At 40.7% G+C, this 19,804-nt stretch overlaps 1 protein-coding gene and 2 non-coding genes across 3 annotated transcripts; all 3 read right to left on the bottom strand.

Annotated features, from left to right (window-relative positions):
- Window positions 1–1,563: 1,563 nt before the first annotated feature.
- kri1 (KRI1 homolog) lies at window positions 1,564–18,796 on the bottom strand. The gene is made up of 18 exons (XM_032536546.1): window positions 18,533–18,796; window positions 15,976–16,052; window positions 14,687–14,789; window positions 13,819–13,918; window positions 13,593–13,647; window positions 13,454–13,503; window positions 12,761–12,881; window positions 12,598–12,675; window positions 10,894–11,000; window positions 10,564–10,792; window positions 9,331–9,501; window positions 7,428–7,503; window positions 6,438–6,547; window positions 6,149–6,311; window positions 4,596–4,726; window positions 3,571–3,635; window positions 3,373–3,468; window positions 1,564–2,352 (listed from the first exon to the last, which is right to left on the bottom strand). Exons 1-18 carry the CDS (start codon window positions 18,615–18,617, stop codon window positions 1,836–1,838), a joined length of 2,334 nt encoding a protein of 777 aa, XP_032392437.1. The 5' UTR covers window positions 18,618–18,796; the 3' UTR covers window positions 1,564–1,835.
- Window positions 3,756–3,856, bottom strand: LOC116703809 (Z30 small nucleolar RNA). Its single transcript, XR_004335512.1, has one exon. It is a non-coding gene; the product is annotated as a Z30 small nucleolar RNA (small nucleolar RNA).
- Window positions 5,505–5,605, bottom strand: LOC116703810 (Z30 small nucleolar RNA). The gene has a single exon (XR_004335513.1). It is a non-coding gene; the product is annotated as a Z30 small nucleolar RNA (small nucleolar RNA).
- Window positions 18,797–19,804: the final 1,008 nt, after the last annotated feature.

The following is a 19,804-nucleotide window of genomic DNA, read 5'->3' as shown; positions in this document are numbered from 1 at the left end:
CTGTCCCTGCATGGATGCGATGATTAATTCCCCCCACCTATAACCTGTGTGTGGTGTGGTCCTCTGCATTACTCTTCTCGATAATAACACAAGTCCATCTTTGTTTCCAGGAGCGTTCGGCCAGTGGCAGCGAGGAGGACTGAAGGAACCCCTCCTGATTGGACCAACGGCCCACTGAGCCCCTGGACTGGACTTTATATATTTTACTTAGATACAGCAGGGAGACAGTTGGCGGACAAGGCCTAGTTTTACCTAGATTATGGAGCTAGAACAGTGACAGTAACCTGTGGTATTGAAAATACAATTTGGCACTGAAACCAGAAATATTAGCACTGAAAAATGTTTTGCTGAAATATAAAACAAACATCACAAAGGAATCTCACAATTCTATATTATTTCACTTTTACATTTGTTTGCATCATGATAGGTTTTTCAATGTCAACGAACATTTTTTCTTGATGTCGATGTCTTTCGAGTGACATTTTTTTTTCTTTACACTGTCAAGATTTTTACAATGTCACTGTTTTGGCGTAAGGGGGTGGGGTAATTTACATAGGCAACTGGCGAGAGACCGCACCTCCACAGGAATCCTCACAGATGTTAAAATCACATATCTGCAATGTTGTCAAGTTCACCTGGAACACTGCGGTCCGATTCCAATTTAATGAGATGTTATCAGACCCATTCATCAGCTTGAACAAGTCTCCAGTTGTTTTAGTTACGACAGAGTAGCTCTCAAAACGCTCGACATGCAATCTGTTGCTGATTTTATTAAACAGACGGTAGATGATCCATAATCTTTAACATGTGTTTTGTACAGAATAAATTCAAATCTATATAAAGTTTACATAAAGCGTCACGTTTATTCTGAACCAACAGCTTTTAAACCAGCTGAGAGGCCGGCGTTTCCCATCATGCTCTTGGTCCGCCTGGGTCTTGCAGTCGGTGAAAATGCCCCGCCTTGATCTCGTGAGGTCATCGGTGCCCACGTGCATGACAGAGCAAATCGGGATCTAGTCGGACACCAGTTTAACCAGCATGCAACGGGCGCCGATCGCCAACCTGGCTCATCTCAAACGACCCTAACGTCTGCCGTGAAAAAGGTCGATAACCTGCACAGGTGTAGTTTGAAAGCCGATTGGTTAATTAGGTGTTTCGATGGCAAAAATTCACATGGGGGCTAATCTTTTTGACCCCTCTATTTCTCACTACATTTGATATAAAGCATGCCAAAAACAAATGTATTTTCTATTCCAAAAAGGTACTAAATGGCACAGGTGCATGTTTGATTATATCAAGTTTCATCAGTGCTGCAAACATTGGGTACAATTTTAGGAAATGGTTTTATAATTCCTGGGGGGGGGGGGGGGAAATTAATCATTTCACCTCAACTTTGAGCATAAACTGTTCTAGTTTATTGCTTTTATCCACCTGGTTGGAACAGTTTGTGGTTCACGCTGCTTGACTTGGCTGTGAAAAGACGCAAGACAGCCAGCATGTGTGCAGGAGTTAAATTTCAAACTAATCTTAATTGTTATTCTCCATAAAGACTGTCAGACAGTGTCACATACAACTGCATGTTTATTACATCGTTTTGTGAAATCTAGACACAATGAATGTTAGCAAGAGAAATCAGTTAATGTCAAACCCATAACCCAACCATATACTCATACTAAGTATAAACAATTTGGTAAAAATTATTTTTAGCCACTAAATTCTTTGCAGTTCTCAAATTTTAAGGCATAAAGTAAATAATTTTCATAAAGCATTTAATTGTTAGACCATTAATATCAATGGACTGTACGATACGGTCTAGTTGTCTCCGAGGTGGCGGCTCACTTCTTGTTCTTCTGCTTCTCTTTCTTCTCCTGCTCTTTCCGCTTGTGTCGGCCGAGCTGTCTGAAGAACAGTCTCTTGGGGTTCAGCCCGTAGGCCTTCAGTCTCTGTCTGCTGAACTCGCGGCCGCCTATTCTCACGCCGCCGGCCCCCGATACGAGGCGTCCGCCCGAGGGCTTGTGCTGCTTCTTGGACCACTTCGGCCTCTCAGTCCTTTTCCCCACCTCGTCAGATTTACCGGCCGTTGCCACGGCAGCAACCCCCGTCTGGGGCTCCTCTTCCCGTTTCATCTTCTTTTTCTTGGGTATCAGAATCTCCTCCTCCTCCGCTCCTTCCTCTGCCTCGTCCCCTGCTTCCCGGAGAGCTTGGACTACCGTCTCTTCCGCAGAGTCTAGGATCGAGGCGGCGGCGTCACCGTCCTCAGCCGTCGCTCCGTCTCGCTTCTCCGCGTCCTTCAGGTGATCTCGCCGCTTCTTCCCCAGCTTGGTCTTAGCCTCCGCCAGCTCCTTATCATCCCTATAGATTCAATTCAGACACATGTTACAAATTACTCCCGTGATGGATTTATAGCCGGGCAAAGTCCCTCCCCTTCCAATGGACCACCAACGAGACCTTGTTTTCCTTAATTAGTAAGGTAGTGCATCACTTTTTGATCCCATTTGAACGGAGCTATGAATTACACATGATGTTCGTCAACTTAAAAGATAATCTTGCAGGTTATGGAGGACTTTGTCATGGCACCACTTAGTTTTGTGTGAAACCGCTCCATGAACTATATCTGGTCGCACACAATATGTGTCACCTATATATTTGCTCAGTTTGCGCGCTAGCTTAGCTATCTAACACCACATGTAACATTATCAAGGCCTGTCACGATAATATGTTTTGCTGGATGATAAATTGTCCCAGAGATTACTGCAATAAATATTGTCATTCTGAGACCACTGATCTAATCTAGTGATAATACCATGATAATAAAGGCACACCTTTTCAAAAGCTAAAACCATTTGTAGAGAATATTTCACACTAGAAGACATTTTAAATATATATCTGCCACATGGTGAGTATCTTTACCAAAATAGCTCTGTTTTCAGCCTTAATTTTGCTCAAGGTGCAGCTACTGTCTTTGGCCGGCCATACACACACACACACACATTTTATCAGCCGGTAAGTGAAAGAACGAACCAGAGCCGCTGCTCGTGTGAGTAACTTTACATCCCGGCACCAAACGGACATCGTAGCTTCAACGAGACGCCAACTTTTGCAACTTTGGGCTGAGTAGTCTAATGATGCATTTTCACAGTCTTGTACTTTACAACAAACCGACTTCCTTGACTTACAAAAGGTAATGTTCTTTTAAATCGACAAGCGTAATTCATGGCTCAATACAAACAGGACCAAAAAAATGGTACGTACATTTACTAATATACGTGTTTTTTCCCCCAAAATCAAGTCCCGTGGTGGTGCGCTGGAAGAGGAGGGACTTGGCCTCCATTAGCCCTGGTGCAGATGATTAGTACGTTATGTTTTACTCACTCAGAATACACAGAGCTCAGGATTTCCTTTTTCTTCTTCTCATTCTGAGCCTTGATGACATAGTTCTTCAAGTCACTCATCTCTTCCTTGTCAGACCTGAGAGAACAAGAGGAAAAATAAAATAAAAAAAATGACCCGAGTGTAGAGAGAGGACCCGAGACAACAGAAGAGGCGGGACACTTAAACATGAGCCGGTACCTGAACATGCACGTCTTCTTCAGAGAGCACCACCGGTTCAGCTCCGTGTCATTAGCCTTTAAAATCTGCGGGAAGAGTCTTTAATTAGTTCAAGATCCACAGCTCATGTCTTTCTGCAACAAACTGTTTTTGTGTCACCGGGGCAGGTTGAGAGTGTGTCTGCCTCACGCTTGCTGCCGTGTGGTCTGCTCAGAGAGAAGATTAAAACTGAGATCATTCCCTGGTCAGAGCTCTCCCCGGAGGGAAAGCAATACCAGATCAGTCACCTCACGACTCATCACTGCAGCGTCACTGCCCACCAACACCAGGCAGCAAACGTATTCTCATTTGTGTTTTAATCCATATTATAACCAGGGCTGGGTATTGAATTCATATCTTTTTAGGCACCGACCGAACAGCCTCTACAGTATCGAGTATTGAGAAATGCCTCGTCATTCAAAACCCAATTTCAATCCCTTAGGAGTGAATCTCATCAGCCAATCAGCATGCGTCAACCAAGATCTGACATTTGTGATTGGCTGTCTAACGTTCGACGTCGCAGAGACATGCGGAAAAACTATGTTAAAGACGGAGCTCACATGGATGCTGAATGTTACAATTAAAAAGACCTGTTCCGTAATGTTGTAATTTTTTTTAATGTATAAAATTGGTATCGAAAAAAAATTATCGTTGAAGAACTTGTATCGAAATCACGTTATGGATATTTAATATTTTTTACAATGCCAAGCCTTAATCCCAACTGACCATTCTCTAGACCCCGCCCCTGAAAAACTATCATCCAATCATAGCTTAGCAGCTGAAAACAGCCCCAGAAAGTCTGTCAGAGAGTGGTCCACATGTAATGGAGAGACAATACTCTGGATTTAAAGAGTCTGGTCCCGGATGCTATCGGAGTTTCACCCTCAGAGACGAGGTCTTTGCTTACATGATCCCGTGTAAAAACTGCTCTTAATAAAAACCACGGCTCGAGGATTCATTGCTCTGGAGGCTCAGGTGTCTGAAGTTGGAAGCAGTGCGGTTCTCACCTCCTCCGTGCTCAGGCCGAAGTCGTTGGCCAGGACCGGCCGGTAGCGGAAGCGGCACGGCAGGTCGTCGATGATGTCCTCGTAGTCCAGCTTGTAGTACTCGTCCAGGTACTGCTCAAAGCTTTTCTCCTCTGAAAAGACAAACAGGTACTGTATGTGGGGAGAGCCAGGGTAGTTCTGTGTCAACGACTCCTTCACTTCCAAGGTTTATCTGAGATTTGGACCTTTATATGATACTGACACAAGACAAGTTACAGACAATACTCTATAACTAACAATCTCTGTGAAAGAGTAGGCTACCTTTTAACCTTTGTTCTTCCGTCAAAATTGAAAATCACTTTTTAATCAATGTTTTTAACTCTTACACTTGTCCTTATTGCAACACTTCTGACGCCTTTTTAATCTGAGTTATTAACTTTAGTTTTACAGTTATTTTTGGAATTTATGGTCAAACCTCATTCATAGGAAATTATACCTAATGTCTAAGTTAGAAAAGCAGAAATTAGGAATTATTGAGACTAAAATTAAAGGAATGGATGTTGATGATAATCACAGACTGGAATATGTCAACTTTTACTCAATACTATTTCAAAAACACTTCAGACACATTTTTATCAAATATAAAATTGAATAAGACGCCCCAACATTAATGACAGTAGAGATTTGTACTTGCCAAAGAGCGTTGTGTGGAATCAATCATGTTCTTTTGGGTAGTTATAAAGAACACTGATATAGGAAAACGAGTCAATTTGACCCGAGGACAAGATGAGGGTTAAAGTGAAGCGGTAAACATTTCGTTCTCCTTTGTCTCTGGGAGCTACCTAGATGTAAACTCGTAACCCATGGGTCACACCGGGGCAGATTAAAAGTGTTTCTGCTTTAAATCCTTCGCATATGCTGCCGTGTGGTCTGCTCAGAGAGAAGATTAAAACTGAGATCATTCCCTGGTCAGAGCTCTCCCCGGAGGGAAAGCAATACCAGATCAGTCACCTCACGGCTCATCACTGCAGCGTCACTGCCCACCAACACCAGGCAGCATCGGGAAATGGTTGAGTAAGCTTTTATTAAAAAAAAAAAAAATCTGTGGATCCCAGATGCACCCTACGTCCCTCTACACTAGACAGCTACAGTGCATAAAAAAGCATCAATACGTAAACAATAACCAAAAATTATTTTGAAAAAAAAAAAAAAAAGTCTTAGATATTGAAATCGGTAAAAGATAAAAAGTGCAACAACAAGAAGTTCTGGATTGGCTAGTCCAGATCCTTTAGGGATTGCACCAGAAAAATCTGCTGGATTTCATTCATTTAGGCCGGATGTCCTCCCTCTCCGTGTTGGCGCTCTAACCTGCGGCTGATTCCTGAAGACTATCGTGAGCTAGTCCTCAGACCCCTGCAGGGTAAATCCAGACAGCTAGCTAGACTGTGCGCGACTAAATAAAGACTTGAACACTGTCTGAATGTGGTATTGGACCCCAGGATGACCAGCTCGTCATTAAAGACATCAGCTAACGGGGATCCTCAAAATAAACTAAAAACTTGACTGACACTTACGTGGATCAAACACGGGTTTGTTTTTGGTGATGACTTCTGCAAAGTGGGACTTTTTCTTCTTTTTGCCCGATTGTGGCAAATCCTCTTTCTTCATCTTCTTCCGCTCCTTTTTTTTCTTCTTCTTGGGGGCAGTGTGCTGGTTCGGGTCGTAGTCCGCATCCATCTATTTCAACACAACGACCTTTGGTAAGTTCATCTTTTAACAGAACAAAAAGATGTTGCCCAGCTGATCTCAGCTGACAACTTCCCAGAATGAATGGCTGCTTTCAGTGAAATCACGTCTACTCACAATGAAGTTCTCATCCTCACAGTGGGGCCCGGGGGCGTCATACTCCTGCTCCTCTTCACCGCCCTCCTCCTCTCGTTCCTCTCCAGTCCATGTGTCCCAGTTCCAGTGCTCTGTTGCACACACACGGCCCCGTATGATATATTAATGCAATGACCTGAACATTTTCCACTAGGAAATAAAGCACAAATGATTATGGTTCTCACACAAGTATCAACATCCTATGATTCTTCTCTGCATGAATCTCTCCTGATTCCTTTTAAAACTTTAAGAAACTGAATCTTGAGTGAATTAAGGTGATGAAGTTGCACTCAGGGTTTACATCCATCAGCCAAATGGCAAGTCAATGTAAAACTTTACCAGCTACCCAATAGATCACTATCGGTTTTTGGTTGGCGAGTGAAGCAAATCTACCAGCCAGTTGCATATTTTACCAGCGTTTGGCTGGTGCCAGTAATAGGTTGACCGATTAAATCGGCAGATTTTTGACTATATTTTTACATAATCTGCCTATTTCTTTAATTTATTTTTTATTCAGAGCAGAAGACTTAAGATTGTGTTCATGTGTTACATTTTCTTTAGACCTAAAACAAAGAAATGTTACTGTGCTGCTCAGTACACTAAACTTTATTGTTGAAAATTTTATTTGACAGTTTATTTTCTTCCTGCTCATTTTGTTTATTCAATTTATTTCTTATACAATATTTCTACATTATACATTTTTATGTAAATATAAAAGTGCAGATTGGTGAAGTGTTCAATAAATGTTTGTTGAGAAATTTTGTAGTAATTCTTAGTGTTACATTTATTATTTCAAGTAGCGGTTTAAAAGCAAGCTCATAGCAGCCCTCATTTATTATTTCTAAAGACTGACCAGAGAAAAACCATATCGGTCGGCCTCTAGCGCCACTGCTGAACCCTGACTGCATTCACAGAACACACGCAGGTTTCAACACTGCTGCGTCAGCTAGGAGAGAGAAAACCCAGGCTTACCTTCAAGCTCGTCCTCATCATCAAACTGAGGCTTCCCCTCCTCTTCTTCTCCGTAGTATTCGCTCCCAAAGAACTTCTGCAAACAGGAAGGAACACGCATGAAGCAAATGTCACGTACGAGGAAAAATGGTAGTAGGAGTGTGCTTCCATGGTGGAAGACAGTAGTGGTAATGTCTTCATGTTGGCTGGTTAAAAAGCTCTGAATTGAGAAGGGCTTGGCTGAGTTCCCTGAGCACAAGTCTAATCAGCCCGACTCAAAACACCTGCTTGTTAAGCAGCAGACGCCCAGGGGGTGGTGCTAACACTAACGATGGCTCTGTGGTGGTGTCCACAGTGAGGGAGCATGCTCTAAACCAGGCAGTGGGGAAGTCTGTGTGATACACGGGTCTACACTGTATACCCGCTGGGGCTCCGTTTGCACGTGGCCGGCTATTTTCATAAACGGACATTTCATCCTCTCGGTTTTCAAAAAATAACATCCTGCACAGCTGTCGGTTTTCAGTAAAGTGTTTATTTACACATTATTGTTAACCGCTCGTCAGATCTCTGCAAGGTAAATCCAGACAGCTCTCCAGACTATAGGGCCTACCTGTGGTGTCGTTACAAGCAAGGCAGGAAAACTTATAGTGGCTTATAATGACAGCATGAGGCTGCTGAGAGCTCCAAGAAGACCACAGTGCAAGCCATACGTCTGTCAGCGTTGGGGTACCTACCTGCTCTGCTGTTTTACGTAACCTGATGTATAGATTTATGTGTGGGTATCGATCAAAAGACATATACGTTTTGCTACCTGTACGCGCTGCAGATTCTCCTCCAATTGGACACTGACAACGTCTGTATTTAGCACTGACATGTGGAAGGCTTGTATTCGTGAGTTTCTAATTGTTGGATCCCTGGTCGCAAGCTCTGTCAGGAGTTCTCTCGCATGACTTGTTGGAGCGCACTGAGCAGACTGTTCTGAATAATGATTAAATCAATGCACCTTGGGGTTGGAAAGTGAGACAGTTACGTCAGTGACTCCCGATGCTTGCATCGTTACGTCATAGTGTCATCTGGAGGAGTACAACCGGTGGGCGGGGGGAGATGGGTCCAGTAAACTCACTCCAAAAAAAAAAAACTGCTAAAAAGGATTTCAGCAATCATTAACCTCATCATTTGCAACCGAGTTTCCCTGCTGTGACAGGCCAAAATGTCTTCTGTGAAAGCAGCCTATAGAGCTCAACAGTTTCAAAAATTGCTCATATAAAGAGTTTGAAGTCTGGAACCAGGCCAACCAGCTACGAGATGAATAGCGGGCATAAAACATTTGATTCGGCGCAAAAACACATTATGAAAACAGCAACAAAAAAAAGGGGCAAAGGTACAGGACGGTGTACAGAAACTATCAGAGACCTCAGGGCAGAAGCTCGCCCTAGCTGTTCACGGTTTCGTGGGTACAGTAAATACTTCTATGGTAACAGCGAGTTGGACCAATCAGAGACGTCGCTGTTACGCTTATGATTGTGGATTGTGTGGTTTTTCTCCATAAGATTGTGGATAAAACATGTTTTTCTTAAAAAAAAAAAAGGTTGATTTAGACCTCTATAGGAGCAGAATCTTTCGTTTCACAACCATGTGTAGCTCGTGGTCCGTCTACCTCGGATGGTTTAGCTCTTTGATTTGTTTTTTCAGTGAATAGCAGCAGCATGATAGTCTTTAAATTAAGGAAGAGTCTCCAAGTCTAAAAACAAAGGCTTTCAGTTTCATTGGATTGCAGCATTTGTCAGTCTGACAGTGCTTTTTATCAATTCAGCATCCGCTTTCCTTCCGTGTTTTCGTGTGCTGGTGGTGCTGTGTGTGTGTGTGTGTGTGCGTGTGTGCGTGTGTGTGTGTGCGTGTGTGTGTGTTGTGTGCGTGCGCCCACCTGCATGAGCTGATCGTGTTGCTGTGGATCGAAGTCTCCCTCCAGGTCCGTCTGACTGAAGGCGAGCTGCTCGTTGCCGCTCAGCTCCTGGAGCTTCTTCAGCTTCTCCATGATCTCGTTGCGCTTCAGGTTCTTCAGCTGCTTCAGCTGCTCGCGCTTCTGCTCTTTCTCCTGGGATGAGGAAAAGCAGAGAGATAGGTGGGTTTATAGTGGCTAATAAACAAAGCAGGGCAATGTGTCAATAATATATCACATCCCCATCGATATATATGAGGCTAAATATGGTTGAACATTTTGGATATTCCAATATCGTGATGTGACAAGTGGTGTCTTTTTTCTGTTTTTTAAGGCTGCATTACATTAAAGTGATGAATTCTTATGAACTTACCGGACTGTTCTATTATCTGGCTTTACCCTCTTAGTCACTGTATCCACATTATTGGTGATTATACAGCATTTAAAAAAAGATTATTGTGTAATATTTGACACATTATTGGTCAAAAATATGGTGTATTAATTTTTTCGCCATATGACCCGCTCATAAGTAATTAGGGATAAAAAAAATTTAAAAGTCATGGTACAGTAGAGCCCGGCCGATAAAGGATCGATGGCGATTTAAAAATCTGACATTCCGATACATCGACCGATATACATTTTAAAAACAAATCCAGAAACACGTAACAAAACAAACAGATATCCCTAACGTTAGTTATTTATGAGTACAGTACATACACATACTTACCTGGACACTTAAACTGCGCTTAACTAGTAATTTATGTTAAATTATTGTTATCTTTATACCGTCTTCTTTCTTTCTACACTGTATTTTGTTGAAACTGCTGCTGGAAATTTCAATGTCCTCCAAGGATTAATAAAGAGAAGTCTAAGTCTCTAACTTAAAGGGTTAAACACGGGTGTTGCCAGCAGAGCGCCCTCTGGTGGACAAACTCTGCAACACAAACACTCATAACATGGTTGAAGGGTTTTTATATTATTTTATAAATATTTAATTATCTGCCATTATAAATGCAGATACTGATAGTTTGGAAAATGGCCAATGTCGGCCGATAATATGAGTCTGGCTCTATGGTACAGTATTCAGAAAATAGCCATAGTATGATAATGGATATTATGAATTTCATAGTGAGAAGTAGAGGAAGCAAAGGTTAATACTGAAGTGGACAAAAGCTTGGTTTGATTTCTCCCCCCCCCCCCCCCGAACAGGATACACACCTTATCCTTCCTTTCTTTCACTTCCTCCCTTTTGCGTTTCCTGCGGTCGTCTTTGGAGCGCACGGAGGTGGCGATGCTGCGGGGGTACGTCTTCACCTGCTGCGCGTCGGGCTCTTCAAATCGGAAGTTGTAGCTTCTCTCGAAGTCCGCCTGCCGCTCCAAGAAAGTCTCCCCTTCCTCTTCCGAATCGTCCACGTCGTCCTGGACCACCTCTTCGTAGGTCGGGATCCTTAAAGCGACGGGAGAGTTTGCGTTACGAAGGCCTTGTTTCCTTCTCTTCAGAGCGAGCTCAGAAAACCCAAACCGATATCCACACAGGCAGCAACCTACCGCTCATCATCCCCGTCGTCGAGGTAACCCTTGTTGAGGACGTAGTCTCTCAGGAAACGCTCCCTCTCGTCCAGCTCTGGGTCATTCCAGTAGTCCCTTAAGTGCTTCTGTCTCAACAGAAAACAGTCTCATTACTAAGCGGGGGGGGGGGGGGGGGGGGGGGGGGGGGGGTGGATCACCGAACGCCTCCCGATACGATATTATCATCGGTACTTATGCCACGTACAATATTAGAGATTTGTTCTGCAATATATTGCAATTTATAACCTTCTTCTATAAACTTCTAATTTTTCCCATTTCAAATATGTCCCCAAAGGAAACGTTGTCAACATCTGTTTTATCTAAAAGGAAACATTTCTCTGTTCGATCATATCACTTCAATGTTATTGCTGCAAAATGGGACAAACTGACCAACACATATGTAACATATAATTATAATAATTGATACTTAGCATCTGTGTATCGATACAGTATTGCCACTGAAAATATCGCGATACTATGCTGCATCAATTTTTTTTTTTTTTTTTTTTTCCACCCCGACAAAATCAATTTCCCATCAAGCTTTCCTAAGCCCAGTTCAGACCAAAGATCAGGATTTGCCTTCATAAGAGAAATCTTTGACGCCCCCCCCCAAAGAGGTTTTAGCCAGCACCAAAGGACAAACCAGAGGCTTGGAAAATGAAGGAAATGATTATTGACAAAAATAGCTGAAAAAGCAGAGCATAAACTTAGCATAAATAGTCGCAGCGCTTAGGTGTACAGTTTAATGTAGCTGCATTTTCCTGTCCAGAGTCTGGCTGTGTTGAACCCTCCCGGGGATTTTAATAGTTGTTTCTAAATATCACGTTCTTAAGCGGTTCTGTTGATTGGGGTTTATGGGGGAATAAATCAACATTTTTGCTTACCGAATTTTCAGACATAACAGGCAAATGCATATAGATTTCTGTAAAATAAGGTACCAATAAGGTGCTTTTACAGAAGCCCCCCCCCCCCCTCCCAAAGGCAGATTCTAAATCAGGAAAAACCCTGAATATTCAAAGTGAGGTAAAACCTGCAACACGCCACTCTGCAGCGTCCTGAAACCTGCCGGTTTACACCAATGCAACGAGACGGTGTAGCATCTCCAAAACCACAACTCTCTGTATATCCAATCTAACTTGCAATTTTTTTTTTTAAATAGCTGGATATCATTTGTAGCGTCTTAAAATATGAATGAGGGTAGTGATAGAGAGATACTTGCCACAGCTACAATTCTAGTAGAGATGGAACGGCGAAAACATTTTATTTCTCAGATTCGATGCATTGTTCCAACGCAGCTTAGCATCGCTCCCTCTCTTCAGTCATTCTCTAGCTCGCTCGACCACATCCCGCACTTGTGGGCCCAAAACTCGGCCATTTCGACAAGTTTGCAACATAGAAATAAAATGGACCATCAGCAACGGGCCGATTCAGACCGCTGCAAGGTTTCCCCGCAACGCCCTAAACCGTTTTGTCTTGTCACAAATCTTTGGTCGGAACTCGTCTTTCCACCTAATATACAGTATATCAACACACACACCACACACACACACACACACACACCCACACACACCACACACACACACACACACACCCACACACACACACCACACACACACACACACACACCACACACACACCACACACACACACACACACACACAACACACACAGAGAGAGACTCACCATGTCCTTCACCTCCTCCGGGTCCTCGAGGTCCACCTGGCCCTTCAGCCAGTCCACGTAGTCTGCCTCTTCTTTATCCTGAAACAGCAACAGGAGCAGAGATCTGTAAAGCTCCGGTACGTCTCGATGTAACGATGGGATGTAACTGCTAACGGCTTCGGACCTTCTCATCCTGCGTCTTGATCCTCCTGATGAGCAGCTTGGATGGTCCTTCTCGCCCACTGCCCTCATCATCATCATCATCATCATCATCTTCGTCGCTGTCTTGGATGAACTTCCGGAAGCTGATGAGAGGTTTTGGTTTATGTAAATAGTTTGCGAGTTAAGCTTGATTTATGCTTCTGCGGAGGCTCCACACAGAGCTTCTTGCGTTAGCCTCCGGAAGTGGCCCGACGTTTTCACTTGTGCGTTGATCTCTTTAAGAGAATAGCAGGGCCAGCGTGTGCGTGTGTGTGTGTGTGTGTTAGGGGAGCGTGTGGTAGAGCGAGTGAGAGAGTGACTGTGATTAGCTTTGGAGCGAGTAGCGACTCTAGAGTCGTAGCGAGAGAAACAAAGTGTCTCCCCCATGCTTTCTGACCACGGTGGGAAATCTGTAGTAGGAGAAGTTAACCCTCTCCTAGAATTCATGTTGTCTATGGAGTAGAACCAGGAAATGGGGTGTGTTGGGGGGGGGGGGGGAGACCAAGCCACTACTTAGCAACATGGAGTTACATTTTAGGTGCATGTCAGGCTACAGCTTACGGTCCATGTCTCCACCGACCTACCTACGTACGTACGTCGCCACGACGTTGATTTAACGCAGAAGCATAAGTCGGTCTTTATGCCTCCAGACACTTTAAGATTGTTTGAGTCTTACCTCTGTTTCAGCTCCCGCTGCTCCTGAATGTAGCTGGGAGAGGCCGCTCTCTTTGAGAAAAGAAGAAAAGAGGATTAAAAAAACATCTTACCATCTCTAAATTCTTGAGGGAAGAAAGTTATTTGGTAACAGGGCCTACCTCTATCCTCTTGGCGGCCTCCTCGTCATCACTGTCGTCATCATCCTCATATTTGCTGTGAAGTAAAAACAAAAAGATGAGAGACGGGAGATGAACAATCGCAGGTTTTATGTGTTTATGTAAATAATAAAGGCAATAATGTTATCAAGGGCAGATTTGCAAAACATGTTGGCAAAATAAGAGTAGCTTGTATCATGTCACACTGTCAAAGAAGCCATCTGCTCACCCTTCCTTTTCCAGAATGACTTGGCGTTCGTAGTCTTTGAGGTACATGGGCTTCACGGCTTTCTTCGACGTTGACGGCTTCTCGGTACTGGTGGATGCATCTGAAAGATTTAGGTCTCGTTTATATGTTTAAAAAAAGAGATACATCCTAGAGATTGTGACAGCAACTATGAAATGAAGCGCCAACTATTTTAATAATCGATTAAGTGAATTTTTATGAATGAAAAAGTGTAAAATGTCTGATTACAGCCTGTTTAACCCTGACCCGGGACTTATTTGGGGTTTTAAAATCAATTCTGAAATAAAATTTTACTTCATAATCTAATAACAAATATTGTCTTTATCTCCATTTCCAACAGCTGAGATAACATCTATGTTTAGGGAATGCATCAGTCTCTACTAGCACACTATTAAACATGGAAGTGGGGTTAGTTTGTTGTCATAAGGTTATAATTCATGTTAAAAATCCACTATGGAAACAACATAAGTGTCATATCCAGAATAATGTTCTGAGTCAGGAATACATGTTTAATTAAGGAAAGGACGTTGATTCAAGTAGAAAAAATGTAACTTTTTTCTTCTTGTAAAACATTGAAATGGGTCAATTTGACCCAAATATGATACAAGTGAAGGGGGTTTCTTCATTTTCTCCTGACAGTAAACTGAACATATTTAAGTTGTGGACAAAACAAGACATTTGAGGACGTCTTGTCTTAGTTTTATATTATTTTTCAAACTAATCGATTAAATCGGGTAAATGATCAACAGATTAATCGATACTGAAAACAATCGAAATTGAATCAACAGTTAAACCAAAGTTGCTGCGTTAAATGACAAGTGTATCACGCTATGATGTACGCAGCGACCACCTTCTGAGTAGAACGTAGCGTCGGTCTCGTAGATCTTGGGGTCCTTCTTCTTCAGCAGAGACAAGGTTCTGTAAAAATCCCTCTCAGCCTCAGGGTCTAGTTCCTGGGAGGGTAAAAACAAGACGACGTTTTTAAAACCCAACGGCCCGTTGTTGAGTAACACGCAATTATCCATCTCACGGTTATAGACATAAACATTAGAAATGGCCCCGAGTCCACTTCCTGTTCAGTTTATGTGAACGATGCGTTGTTATTATTATGGTTAAAGTTAATATGAATCCCACATAACTTCTAGGAGTGGGAATCACCAGACGCCTCCCGATAAATTAGCATCACAATACTCACAATATTATTGCAATTTAGAACATATTGCAATATTCTGCAATATATTGCAATTTATTACCTTATTTCCAACTTGTAATTTTTCCCAATTTCAAATTATGTCCCCAAAAGGAAACTTTGTCAACATCTGTTTGATCTAAAAAGATACTTAATTCAATTGTATAGCTGCAAAATGGGATCGTCAAGCAGACAAACTGACCAACACACACACACACACACACACGTGTATATATACACACATACATATACACACACACACACACACACACACACACACGCGCGCACACACACACACACATTCATACATATACACACACACATACATATACAAACACACACACACATACACACACACACACACACACACACACACATATACAAACACACACACACACACACATATATATATATATATATATACACAAACACACACACACATATATATATACACAAACACACACACACACACACACATATATTCATACATATACACACACGTATACATACACACACATGCATACATAAACACACACACATACACACACTCATACATATACACACACACACGCATGCACATATACAAAAACACACACACACACACACACATATAATTAACACAAACACATATATATACACAAACACACACACACACACACACACACACACACACACACCCCACACACACACACATATATATATATATATATATATACACACAGAAACACACACACACATATGTATCGATACAGTATTGCCACTGAAAATATCGCGAAACTATGCTCAATCGATTTTTTAACTTCCAGGTAACTTCCAGGTAAGTCCCGCCCTACGAAGCCGCGCGATTGGTTCTGACAGGAAGTTAACAAGGGGCCGGGCTGTTGCCTAGCAATGACATTTGAAAGCTGTAATGATATAGTGTGGAAAAGGGAAAAAGCAGCGATGCTAACCACTTCACTGTCCCCAGAGCTGGACTCAGACGAGTCAGAGTCACTCTCATCTGCTCGGTCTCCGTACCGGTCCTTCACTGCACAACAACACACAACACGCACATATATGTTATACACACATGTAACACAACTTCAACGCTAGCGAATCAGAATCAGCTTTGTTTGCCAGGTATGAAGACACATACGAGGAATTTGTCTTTGGAGCATCGTTGCTCACAATGCGCTTACACATACAAAACAACCAAAACAAAAATATACACACACTAATATACACACACTAATATATACATACTAATATATACACACGGATATATACACACGGATATATACACACACTAATATATACACACGGATATATACACACTAATATATACATACTAATATATACAAACGGATATATACACACTAATATACATACTAAAGTTTACAACACTAATGTTAATGACTAATACACAGGATATATACACAGGATATATTACACTAATATTAACACACGGAAATCCAACTAGACACACTTATATGACATACGTATATATAACAAAGGATATAAACATCACTAAGTATACAACCTATTAATTCATACACAGGAGTTTTTATAACATACTATTAATATACATCCTAAAGTATACCACGGTTGATATAATACAATCATAATACTCTCACCACTAATATAGGCATACTCTAAAAATAACAAATTAGAGCGTATAGTAAATGAAGAGTTCAATAAACTGATTTAAGCATGGGAGCATAGTGCAAATGGTAGGGATTAATTAGGTAATGGTATTATAGACATAATGAACCAGATGTAATTGAAATACGCTTTAAATAATAAAAATAAGTGCAGCTATGAGAATGAGAGGATGAGTATACATATTAAATAGTTATATGTTAATATTAAATTAATAAATAATAAGGGGCATAAGGAATGAGAACTATGAATTTAGTAAAAATAAATAAAATGAGATGTGAGAATAAGATGGATGATGAGTACATAGTAAACTAATAAAAATAAGTGAGATATGAGAATGATGAATGATGAGTAAATAGTAAATAATAAATAATAAGTGAGATGTGAGAATGATGGAATGATGAGTAAATAGTGAATAATAAATAATAAGTGAGATGTGAGAATGATGAATGATGAGTAAATAATAAAGAATAATGAGTGTGAGAATGAATGATGAGAGTAAATAATAAATAATAAGGGAGATTTGAGAATGATGAAGATGAGTAAATAGTAAATAATAAATAATAAGTGAATGGAGAATGATGAATGATGAGTAAATAGTAATAATAAAGAGATATGAGAATGATGAAAAGATGAGTAAATAGTAAATAATAAATAATAAGTGAGATATGAGAATGATGAATGATGAGTAAATAGTAAATAATAAATAATAAGTGAAATAAGAGACATGAGAATGATGAGTAAATAGTAAATAATAAATAATAAGTGAGATGTGAGAATGATGAATGATGAGTAAATAGTAAATAAATAATAAGTGAGATATGAGAATGATGAATGATGAGTAAATAGTAAATAATAAAATAATAAGTGAATAAGAGAATGAGAATGATGAGTAATAATAAATAATAAATAATAAGTGAGAGTGAGAATGATGAATGATGAGTAAATAGTGAATAATAAATAATAAGTGAGATGTGAGAATGAGAATGATGAGTAAATAGTGAATAATAAATAATAAGTGAGATGTGAGAATGATGAATGATGAGTAAATAATAAATAATAAGTGAGATGTGAGAATGATGAATGATGAGTAAATAATAATAATAAGTGAGATGTGAGAATGATGAAGATGAGTAAATAGTGAATAATAAATAATAAGTGAGATATGAGAATGATGGGAATGATGAGTAAATAGTAAATAATAAATAATAAGTGAGATGTGAGAATGATGAAGGATGAGTAAATAGTAAATAATAAATAATAAGTGAGATGTGAGAATGATGAATGATGAGTAAATAATAAATAATAAGTGAGATGTGAGAATGATGAATGATGAGTAATAATAAATAATAAGTGAGATGTGAGAATGATGAATGATGAGTAAATAGTGAATAATAAATAATAAGTGAGATGTGAGAATGATGAATGATGAGTAAATAGTAAATAATAAATAATAAGTGAGATGTGAGAATGATGAATGATGAGTAAATAGTAAATAATAAATAATAAGTGAGATGTGAGAATGATGAATGATGAGTAAATAGTAAATAATAAATAATAAGTGAGATGTGAGAATGATGAATGATGAATGATACTAAATAAATGGAATAATAGTGGAACCAGTACCAGGTGCTGGTTAGAGACCGTGTTACTGGGTCATGGACCAGAACTGAACCTGACACTGTGGGTCAGAAGTCAGCTGTTCATCAGAGAGATGGCTCGTGGGTAGAAACTAACAGTTACTATGTTACCATGTTACTATGTTGCTATGTTGCTATGTTTCTATGTTAGCGTTACTCTTTCCCACGTTGTGTTGTTAGCTTGTTAGTGTAGCTAGCTAGCTAGCTAAGTTAGCAGGGACACACTTACGTCTCTGCAGCTCTTCTTTCTGTCGGTATTTCTCGTATTTCTGCGCGAAGCCAGGGTTGATTTTCAACTCCGATTTGCCCGACATGCTTTAAAAGAAAGAGATTATAGATACAGTTAAAACTACACGTTATTATTAGTAAAGGGAAGTCATTCCAACTACAGCATGCGCGTGTGGAAAGCTGAACCACGTGGTTTCCGGTGCACAGTGTCTTTAACGTTTTTCGTTTTAGTCACGGACTACAAAGCCACGTTGCTGCAGTCCGCCACCTACCGTAATGGAGGCGAATAAGCGTTTCCTAGGATGGCGAGGGCATGTCCCGCCCTTCTCTGCCTTACTCTGCGTCTGATTGGCTTGCCTTGGCATTCTTACTCTAACGCTAACCAATCGAACTCCTCATGACTAAACCTAACCAATCCAACCAAAGAAGGCAACGAGTATTAGCCAATCAGACTCAGATAAGGGCGGGTCATGCCTTTTCCGTCAGAAAAGACGCAAATCTGCATTAACAAATTATAGTCTGGATATTAAACTTGTATCATACTTGTTTTTCACCTGTCTTTAATTTGGTGCTGCCTTAGCCTGTAAAAGCGTGGTTAGCCCTTTTTTAAATACACTCATGTTCACCTGTTTCCGTGCAGTTTTTTCCATAGACAGTTAAAGAAATGCTCACGTTTACCTGGTGCTGTCCGTTTCATCATGTATAAAGTAGCATTGAGTGTAGTGGGCCTACAGTTTCCTCCAGGGGGCGCACTAATGCCAATTTTACCTGATCACATTTCCTCACCACTTTATCTTTTTTAAATATTGTTATTTTCACTGTGACAGACAAAAGCAAATCTCTATTGATGTGTTTTTCTTATTTTACTGGGGGGGGGGGGGGGTATTTATTCACCAACACAGGTACAAAAGGTTAAGAAGTTTAAAGTAACCCAGAACACAGAACAACACAAGAAAAATATATTATAAAGATTTCAGACATGTAGGCTATTAAACATATTCAAAACATCGAAGAGTTACAGATTTGTCAAATTAGAACCTAATAACTATTTTAAAATATCGATAAAAAAAATAATTAAATGGTCTTTGTTGAACTGTGAAGCCTTTTGTATAGTTGAATGAATCTGGAAACTTGTCATGAACCCGGTGGCAGAGTGCCACGTTGCCCTGACGGTCCCCGGGCCCCACTTTGAGAAACGCTGACCTATATAGTATTATGTTATGAGTCAAGCGAGTCATTTAGTGCAATCACTGATCGCACAAGACGCCCGTTT

The sequence above is a fragment of the Etheostoma spectabile genome, chromosome 15, assembly GCF_008692095.1.
Source record: "Etheostoma spectabile isolate EspeVRDwgs_2016 chromosome 15, UIUC_Espe_1.0, whole genome shotgun sequence".
In the NCBI taxonomy this organism is placed as follows: Eukaryota; Metazoa; Chordata; class Actinopteri; order Perciformes; family Percidae; genus Etheostoma; species Etheostoma spectabile.
This window is presented reverse-complemented; position numbering and strand designations above follow the sequence as displayed.

Excerpts from the sequence above, each read along its gene's own strand:
- kri1 (XM_032536546.1), bottom strand. The coding sequence starts at position 18,617 with ATGTCGGGCAAATCGGAGTTGAAAATCAACCCTGGCTTCGCGCAGAAA. Across the intron at positions 13,919-14,686 it reads CGCTACGTTCTACTCAGAAG|ATGCATCCACCAGTACCGAG; the intron begins GTGGTCGCTGCG and ends TAAATCTTTCAG. Across the intron at positions 11,001-12,597 it reads CGGAGGAGGTGAAGGACATG|AAGCACTTAAGGGACTACTG; the intron begins GTGAGTCTCTCT and ends CTGTTGAGACAG.